General features: G+C 43.1%; 1 protein-coding gene across 1 annotated transcript in view; it reads left to right on the top strand.

Annotated features, from left to right (window-relative positions):
- The first annotated feature begins 1917 nt into the window (after positions 1 to 1917).
- The window catches only part of LOC103118919 (tumor necrosis factor receptor superfamily member 10B-like), a 34073-nt gene continuing 26383 nt past the window's right edge, over positions 1918 to 9607 (top strand). Inside the window, exon 1 of the mRNA XM_060178837.1 lies at positions 1918 to 2189. Coding sequence (XP_060034820.1) covers positions 2061 to 2189 — 129 coding nt within the window. The 5' untranslated portion in view covers positions 1918 to 2060. The remainder of the gene's footprint in view (positions 2190 to 9607) is intronic.

Raw genomic sequence — 9607 nt, 5'->3', positions numbered from 1 at the left:
TTTCGGAGGCTCTTGCCGGGCCGGCTAGCTTCACAGCGGGTAACAGAGACGCGGAGACAACGGCTGGGCAGGGAAGCTGTATTTCTTTATTCAGGAACAACGATTCATAAACTAACACAAACTAATCACCAAACAGAACTCTGCTGTCTCTTTGCGGCGGCGCAAGCACTCTCTCTTTTTCTCTCGAACTCAGGAACCCTCTCCCTTACTCTCGAACTCATGAACTCTCGTACTCAGGAACCCTCTGAAACTCTTCCACTGTGGAACTCTCTCTTACTCTGTCACCCTGAAACTCTCGAACTCCGGAACTCAGGAATTCTCGGACTCAGGAACCCTCTCTCGGGGTTCCTTGGGGCGGGGCCAAGCAGGCCCGCGAAATTAACAGGACTGATCCAATTCTCTTGGCGGGGGGAGGGCTAGGACAAACCAATGTAAAGCATACGACAGAGAGAGATAGGCTGGGAGTATGGATCCACCTGCCAACACCCATGTTCATCAGAGAAGCAATTACAGGAGCCAGATTTCCCACCTTCTGCACCCCATAATGATCCTGGGCCCATGCTCCCAAAGGGATAAAGAACAGGAAAACTTTCAAGGGAGGGAATGGGATATGGAGTTCTGGAGGTAGGAATTGTGTGGAATTGTACCCCTCTTATTCTATGGTCTTGTCAATATTTTAATTTTATAAATAAAAAAATCTCCAGTTTTTTTTTTTTTTTTTTTGCCTTCAGAGTTATTGCTGGGTCTCTGTGTTGTGACTATGAACCCATTGCTCCTGGAGGACACTTTTCCCCATTTTTTATTGGATAGGACAGAGAGAAATTGAGAGGGGAGGGGAAGATAGAGTTGAGGAGAGAGGCAAAAACTAATAAAGTCATGAGCCCCTTGGAATATACCTAAAATAGACCTACTAACTCTTTCCAAAATGGAGACCCCAAATCTCATCTGCTATATTTTTAACTTCAGGTTCTTTATTATTAAACAAATTACTGAACAAGATAGACACTTGCAGGCCTGCTTTACAGTTTCTGAAGCATCCCCCCTGCAGGTGGGGAGCGGGCCTCCAATAGGAAATCTTGTGCTTAGTGCTATGTGTGCTTAACAAGGTGGGTTACTGCCCAGCTCTCATAGTTCTATTTAAATGCTTTACAAAATGTAAAAAGGGAGGAAAAGTCCAACAGAGAGGCTCATCTGGGTTCACTGGACATGTTCATTTTCTGACAGAGGGAGTAGAGCTGAGAAGACGTTCGACAGATACCGAAGCCTGCGACCAAAAGATGAGTTTGGCATGATCAGAGGCCACAAAGAGATGATGAGGAAACTTGGGGGTGGGGTGGAGAGGGGACCTATGGAAGTTTACTGGAGACATGGATTCAGCCCCCACCACTGTGTTCTTTTGGTTTTCTGAGTCTGCCCAGCAGGACCAGAGTATCTGAGAACCCAGGCTAGAACCCCAGCTTGGCATCTGCCTGGAGCAGTGCTCTGATCTTCTTCTCTGTCCCTTGACGAAATGAATAACACTGACAAAATGAATAATACAGGGTGTGTGTGTGTGTGTGTGTGTGTGTGTGTGTGTGTGTGTGTGTGTGTGTGTGTGTTGTAAAATCTCTCTGAATGTGTGTTATAGCCTGCCCCAAAGCCTCCTCCGAGAAGGCAGACCCAATGCCCCCTCCAAGAAGGCGGTCCCAATGCCTCCTCTAAGGTCCGCCATCTTATAAGGAATGCAGTTTAAACTGCACATTGGGTAGGGCAGGTGTTTGCAGGAAGGAATTCCAAGCCCCATAAGTGGGTGTGACCCGCCCACGCTTTGGTAAGTGGGTTGAGGCCGCTGCTCCAGATATAAGGCTGGAGGCCTGAGCGCACCTGCCTTTAGGCGGCGGGCTTTTTCTGGGGCGGCAAGTTTTCCTCCATTGAGCCGCCAGCTTTTCCCTAGAGCGCGGGACTTTTCCTAGGGAGGTGGACTTTCCGCTGGGCTGCCGACTTTCCCCCGGGCGACCTTCATTCCTCAAGACTCCGCTAGCTTTCAGACCGCGCTGCCTGCACCCGGAGCCCCGAAGCTCATGGAGCAGCAGGGACGGAGCGCAGCAGGCGCCCAGGCGGGGAGCGGCCGGGCCGCCAGGCGAGCGCGGGGAGCCGGACCCCGGAGCCCCAAGACTCTGATCTTCGTGGTCTGCAGCCTCCTGCTTCAGGCGAGTCTCTTCCGCGGCTCTAGGGGAAAGGAGACGGGAGGGGGGGGGGGTGCGGTAACCCCTTTCCCCCAACTCTCTTGGCCAAAGCGGGGGGGGGGGTGCGCAGACTGAGCCCGGGAAGAGGAGGGGTCATGGCGGCCCGGACAGCCAGATGTGGAAAGGAAAATCCCGACCTGTGCGGGCTGAACTCCAGAGAGCTGGATAATTGCTTTTCATGCCTTCTCTTCTGAGCCTGTGCCCCCCTCTCCTCTCCCCTTCCTCAGATCTTTTTACTTCACTCCTTATTGCATTCTGAAACACGTTTTTAAAATGATAGAGTTACGAATTGTCCATAAATTATACATTACTGAAAACAATTTTTTTCCTATCTTCAACCCAGTTTTACTAAATAAATGTAGTGAAACTGTTTTATTTGCCAATTAGATGTAGTTTTAATAAAAGATAGCCAGTTATTTTGTATAAACACAGGGAGAAAAGATTTAATTATATAGCCACAAAGATAAAAGAGCACTTTATTTTAACACACAGAAAGCATTGAACACATTGAACCCCAGTACTAACTTCTGCATAATTTTTAAGGTGGCGACCTAGGAAAAGTCAAAACTTTATAAAGAGTAGTTTAAAATTAGATCTATGGAGCATATAGAATCTTAAATTTCCTTTGGTGAAATCTTGGTAGAGAAACCCAAATTGAGTTAATAATGGCCTTTAGGCTTCAGGACAGTTCTTAGAAGTCACTTCTATATTCTGCCCATGATAACTTTTTTTTTTAGGTTATTTTCTCACCTCCACGGCTCTTAAGTATTCTGGGTACTAGCTCCTGCCAAGGGCCACCTTTATCTTCCTTTTCTTAGACTAGAACCCAAGCAAGGCATCAGGCCACATCCTTTGTCAGCTGTGTGGTTCAGTCTTGACCCTTTAAAGCAGCGTAGTTTCTGGGATGCCACTCAAAGCCTAGATGATTATTTATGTTTTGTTGTTATCTTTGTGATCTCAACACTCTGAACTGACTTCAACACTTAGAAGTAGACTGAGAGTCAGAGAGATGGGGAAAGAAATCATAGCACTAACGCCTCCTTCAATGTGATGGGAGCTGGGCTGGAACCTGGGTCATGCACATGTCAAAGCAGAGTATTATCCATGGAGCTCTGTAGCCAGCCCAATCCAGAAGATTTAATTGTATTTGTTGTTGAAGGAAAAAATGATTCATTCCTGGATTTGTATACACATTGTCAAGAGAACTTATTAAAAGTGAAAAAACTTTCAGTTTTACTCATGGGGGTGTGATTTATCAGGTTGCTATAGGCCAGAGTCATTAAAAAGGCATTCTTACACCTATAAAAATAAATTAATTTAAATCAGAAGTTATTAAGGTTTATTTTGTCTTTGAGAGTACATTCTTTCCTATGAAGAAGCAGTCTTGACTTCTTGTTGACAAAAAAAAACCCAGTTAGTTTTTCCTTCTCAACTCTGCAATCTCCTAACCTCAGTTATTTATTTCTATCTATTAGTTTGTTTTAGATAGTAACAGATAGGCAGAAAGGCAGAGAAAAATAAAGTGAAGGAGGCACAATACCAAAGCTTCCTTCAGTTGGGTGGATGCTGGGCTTAAATGATCTCACACATGGCAAAGTAATAGTGCACTAACCAAGTGAGTTGTTTTGCTGTCCAAATCTCATTTTTTATAATTTTGTACTGCTCTTGCTGGCTTTTTCAGATAGACAGAGGCAAGATAAGACAGAGATGTAGCAGAGATAACACAGCACCAGTTTCCTGTTTTTGGGTTCAGGCTTTAACCTCGGGTTGCTTGTGTGACAAAGGTTCAACTGAGTTCTACATCAAACTGATACCCTGGAATATTTGTCAAAGTCTTTTCCTATGAATTCCTCTGAACATAGAGCAGAAAATAGTTTCTATAGGGAGGGGGTAGATAGCATAATAGTTATGCGAAGAGACTTTGAGGCCTGAGGCTCCAAAGTCCCAGGTTTAATCTCCCACAGAGTTGAGCATTGATTGCTCTGGTAAAAAAAAAAGAAGAAAAAAAAAAAGACTTTAAAATCAGTGCAATTATAGCTTCTACTGCATAAGGAACTTGCTAAACAATAATTAAGTCTGCTCATTTTTGATACATACAGTGTTTTAGAAACAGTCAGGAATGGTTAGAAGATACTAAGGGTAAGCCTATTTAAGTTTTACTACTCCTATACTGACATTCATACATATTAAAAAAGCCAGATACTTCTTTTAGGTGATAATATTCATACTTTTCAAGAAGTTTCTACATATCACCAGTCAAGCCTAGTTCATTTAAAGCCTTTTTCCAGGGTAACTTATGCCCTCTCAACTTCCTCCAACCTCCGCCTTGGCTCTGAGTGAGGTCATCTGGTATCATCAGCTGGCAGTGGGTGTGGTGTGCAGGAACTTTAACAGGAAGATAAAACCCATATATGTGTGAAAACTAGCGTCATAATATTTCCCCTAATAGTGATTTATTTTTTAGAAATTGTGTAGTTGTATCTGCATTGCCAAATTCTCTTGTATGCTTTGTATGAGTGTCCATTTCCAAAAACACCAACCAACCAGTTTACCAAATTTATTTTTCCATATGATAAATGAAAAAAATATTTTAGTGTATATTTATCATTCTTTCTATAAGTGTAGTTATAAGATAACTACATATCCTTCATAGAGATTTATTTATTAACTAAATAATAAGGGAGAATGGACAGAATCCTGGAGCACTACTCTGGTACATGCGATTCAGGGGACCATACTCAGGACCTAATGTCTGAGAGTCCAACACACCAACTACTATGGCACCTCCTGGACCAAAAAACATTTATTCTTATATACTTGACTTTATTTTTAACTCTTCACTTTTTTACTTTTTAATTTCAGTTGTATTTTGCTTCTATGTTTTCAAAATTGATCTTCATGTCTGAGATTATTACTATCTGCTGGTATCATATATGGTGGAATTTTGCCTCTCTTGTCTTTGCTATAGGTACTATGACCAGATTGCTGGGTATCTACATATGAAATGATTTTGTTACCTGATGATTAAAGCAAATACAAGCTTATATACAAAAAGAAAGGCTCAATTGAAAATTAGCAGGACTAAATTTCTTGTAGCTAAATCAGAGACCAGAGACTAAAGACATAATGAAGTGCATGATATTTAAGCAGTTTGCAAGGCTGATCAAAGTTTATGACCACTTAACTTTTCAGCAGAGAAATTAAAAGTGGCTTTAACATAAGTATACTTAAGCAGTGGATTTAAGCATAAGTATACTGCTTAAGTATACTTATATTTACTTAAATTCACTTGAACTTTTTTCAGTTGGACCATATAGAGTACTTTTCATGAGTTTATGGCCATACCACCCTGTACATCCTCTAGAGTCCTTTTCAGGACAGTTAAACTTTGGACTGGGGACATAGTTCAGTATTAGCATACAGGACCTACATATTTGAGACCCCAGAGACTCTAGCCTCAGTTCCAGTGTCACCACATATCAGAGGCAAGCATACTAATTTTTATTTATTTACTTGTTTGCTTGTTTGTTTAATTTTTAATATTTACTTATTTTTCCTTTTGTTGCCATTGTTGTTTTTGATGTTGTCATTGTTAGGACAGAGAGAAATGGAGGGAGATGGGGAAGACAGAAAGGGGGAGAGAAAGATAAGACACCTGCAGCGACTTCCCTGCAGGTGGGGAGACGGGGGTTCGAACTGGGATCCTTCCACTGGTCCTTGTGCTTTGCGCCATGTGCACTTAACCCGCTGCGCTACTGCCCGACTCCCTAATTTTTATTTTTTAAGCCTTTTCCCCCTTTACCTTCCCTCCTCATCCTATATTTATTTACTTATTACTTAATGGAAGCTTAGCTTTGGCTTATTTATAGAGAATTGAATCTTGGACTTTGGAGCCTCAGGCATGAAAGTCTTTCTGCATAGTCATTATGCTATTTCCCCAGCCTCTGTTTTCTTTAAGAATTATTTTTAAATAAACATATTTTAAAAGTTAAAGCCTTTTTATTAGATTTTAATTTAGCTTTCACATTTTTTTAACATACTCCTCCTTTTTTTTCTCCCATTGAATACAACACATTGCAGAACTGATCAGATAACTCATCTGGGAGGTTACCTGCATTGCCTTATGCTTGACCCAAGTTCAAGCACTAGAGGAAACTGTGGCTCCCCCCCCCCATATCTCTGAGTCAATCTCTCTTTGGATATGAAAAGGTTGTAGTGGAATAGTGTGACTCTGGCAATGACAAATGTGTGTGTGTATGTGTGTGTGTGTGTAATTTCTTATTCTCCTTTTACTCATTTGACTTCTCATTTACATTTACATTTATTTTCTTTTTCTATCACTTCTGGAATCCCCTTCCCAAGGTCACCAGCGGAAGTCTGTAGACTCAGTCACATCATATAGATGACTGTATGAATATTGAACCAAAGTGTTAAAGGTTTTTCTTTATAATAAAAAAAATTGAGTATGACTATAACACAACTTAGTTCTCTTACAAACATGTCGCTAAGTAAACTAGCATGCATGATTCCAAGTTTCCCTTTTCTTTCTTTAAAAAAAGCTTGTTTTTGATTCTTTCAGTTGTTTTTCTCTAATTAGAATATATAGCTAACTCAACTAAAGAAGAAGCTAAATTGTAGCAGTTTATTTTTTTAATTTTATTTTTAAATTATCTTTATTTACTTATGAGATAGAGACAGCCAGAAATCAAATTGAAGCGCCTTTGTAAGCATGGGGCTACAGGAGGCCAAGCAGCGGAGACTCACTGAGGCGCCTGTGATTTCTTCTGACTTCTGACTTCTTTTGACTTTGCTGCATTGGGGGTGGGGGAGTGGGGGGAAGGGATTACCCCATGTTCGGGCACCAGATGCTGGGCTTTTGTGGGGAGACCTCTCTCTGGCGTTGCCACCTCTGTTGCGCACCAGAAGCGGCTACCTATGAGAATATGCCCTGAGGCAGCAGGAGTGAGTCTTTCTGGATCTCTCAGTGCCTGTGGCTAGTGACATGACAAGAGATTACCCGGAGACTGTGTTGGTGAACAATCCGTTTATTGAACAGCAAAGCAGGGTTTTTAAAGGACTGCAGGGGGAAGTAAATTGTCTATACCATATATGGTCAGAGAGGCAAGGGGTCGGGGGAGGGTCAGAATCAGTTAAAGGAACAAGGAAGCAGGGTTATTAGTAACCAGCAGCCAGAAGGGGGGTCCTGAGGGCAAAGAGAAGATGGATCAGGTATGATCAAAGGAACGGAAGGGGTGGGGAAGTAGGGAGGGGACCTTCAGCTACTGTTTGATAGAGTAGAACAATGATATATAGGTAACAAGGGAGTAGGCTATTGTGTCAGAGAATGCTGGGTCCTTGTGAGGCAGGGAGGCTAATAGGTGGGGCAGATCCTGGAGGTCGTGCCCTTCCTTGCTCAACCTCTTAGTAGAGAGAGACTAATAGGATGGTCGTGCCCCTCAGACACCCATCTTTCGATGGGGGGTCCTGCCATGTTCTACCATAGCCTCAAAATTCCCTACATCTCTCCCTTTCTTTTTTAATGGCTAGATTTAGATGGATTAATGTCTGCATAAGATTCCATCTCTGACAGAGGGATAGCAATATAGGTGTGGACAGAAACCTTTTGAAGAGTGACTTTAACAATGTCGTTTAGGCATCTCTTAAGAAACGATAAGGCAGGGGGCAATGAGCAAGAGGATTGCAATAGCCAGAAAAGGACCTAGAAGGGGCAGGAGCCAGGAGATTAGGGGAGAGGTAAGCCAAGAATTAGAGTTAAGAGAGTGATAAGGGTTTTGAAGATCAAGGCAGAGTTTTTGTAAAGTCTTAACATCGTCTACCAGTCTTGATTCATTTATGAAAAAACAGCATTTTTCTTGGAGTGCCAAGCAGTTTCCACCTCTTTCTGCTAATAGAAGATCCAAAGTGTGTCTGTTCTGGAGGGCCACCTTCGCAAGGGAGGTGATTTGCTGTTGCAGGGACTCGAGGCTGTCAGCTGTGAAGTCTGTGGGTTGTTGAAGTTGATCTTTGAGGAGTCCAGCAGTGTAGAGGGAATGTCCAAGGGCTCCACCAGCGAGTCTGATAGAGGCAGTTATTCAGATGTCAAACACCAGGGCGAGAAATACTATATGTCTTATACTGGTGGGGAAGGACAACCAGTGAAATTCGCCTTGTCTGTACAGGGTGAGCTGTGGAACAAGAGAGACTAGGAGACAAGGACCAGATAGAGAGGAGTTGACACGAATAAACAAAGTGAAATTATACCAAAACATGAGGAGGGGGCGTATACGTTGGAGAACAGGGTGAGGTGTTTTGAGTAGTGAGAGATATGGGGAGAGAAGGAGGAGGTCAATAGACATATAAGAGTGAAGGCTGGACTGATAGCCTTTGTGTAAAGAGGAATTGAGGTAAGGGATGGTAGTTCAGCGGAGGGAGAGGAGCTAGGCAAGCTGGCAAGACTCAATGGGGTATTATTTAGCGGTGTGGCCGCAAGAAGGGGCCTGTTGAGAGAGGCACATAGAAAACAGCTGGAAGCATTGGGAAGGATGGAGGACTGGCTAAGGAGGGAGACAGCATAACATAGGTAACTGGGCCAAGATGAGAAGTCAAGGCCAGGTGGAGAGGCAAGGGCCTGAGAGAGAGCTTGTTCTTGTTTGGTTATTTTTTCCTGAGTCTGAATTTCTCTAGGGGCGGGGATTAGCTGTCGAAAGATAAAGATGTTGGCTATGGGGGAGGGGCTTGTGGGCCGGAGTAAAGTCTCCTGCTTACTCTAAGGACCCATCGGTCATGCCAGGGGTCATGAATGGTAAACTTGAGGGAGCTCCTACCAGAAAATTATTGTTTTTGAGGGTTAAACACCGGCTTCTAGGTGCCATCTAGACCACGGATTCTTCTTCAGAGGGGATACCATGTCTTTTACTGGTAATGTAGTAGCATCCCCCATAGTCATTGGCGGATGTGAGGCAGGAGCCCAAGTTATAGAAGGGAATGTCAGGTTGCATCGTGGGGGAAAGAACTCAACCGGAGTCAACCTGGACTGCTGCTTACTCAACGATGCGGGAGAAAACCAGGAACTCAATGCTGAGCAGGAATGCAATGCAATTTCATTTATTGATCAGAAAAAACGTATTTATATTTTTTGAAATGGAAGTGGCGGTTGGAAAAGGAAATGGCTAGGAGAGTGGGTGGAGAGAAAAAAAGAGTGCGAAATTAGCAAGCTTCCATAGCAGCTGTTGCGAAGGTTCTAACCAGTGGGGATTAAACCAATACCCTGCAGGCAGGATGGGTCTTAGGCAAAACAATGATTATGTAAATAAATCACAGCATCAAGCAATGTAGGGGACCTGGTGTAATGACCAACAAGAGAAAGCAGCATGGGCAGCCCC

This window comes from Erinaceus europaeus, chromosome 19 (assembly GCF_950295315.1).
Source record: "Erinaceus europaeus chromosome 19, mEriEur2.1, whole genome shotgun sequence".
Lineage (NCBI taxonomy): Eukaryota > Metazoa > Chordata > Mammalia > Eulipotyphla > Erinaceidae > Erinaceus > Erinaceus europaeus.
Note: the sequence above shows the minus strand (reverse complement) of the source record. Positions and strands in the feature narration are given on the sequence as shown.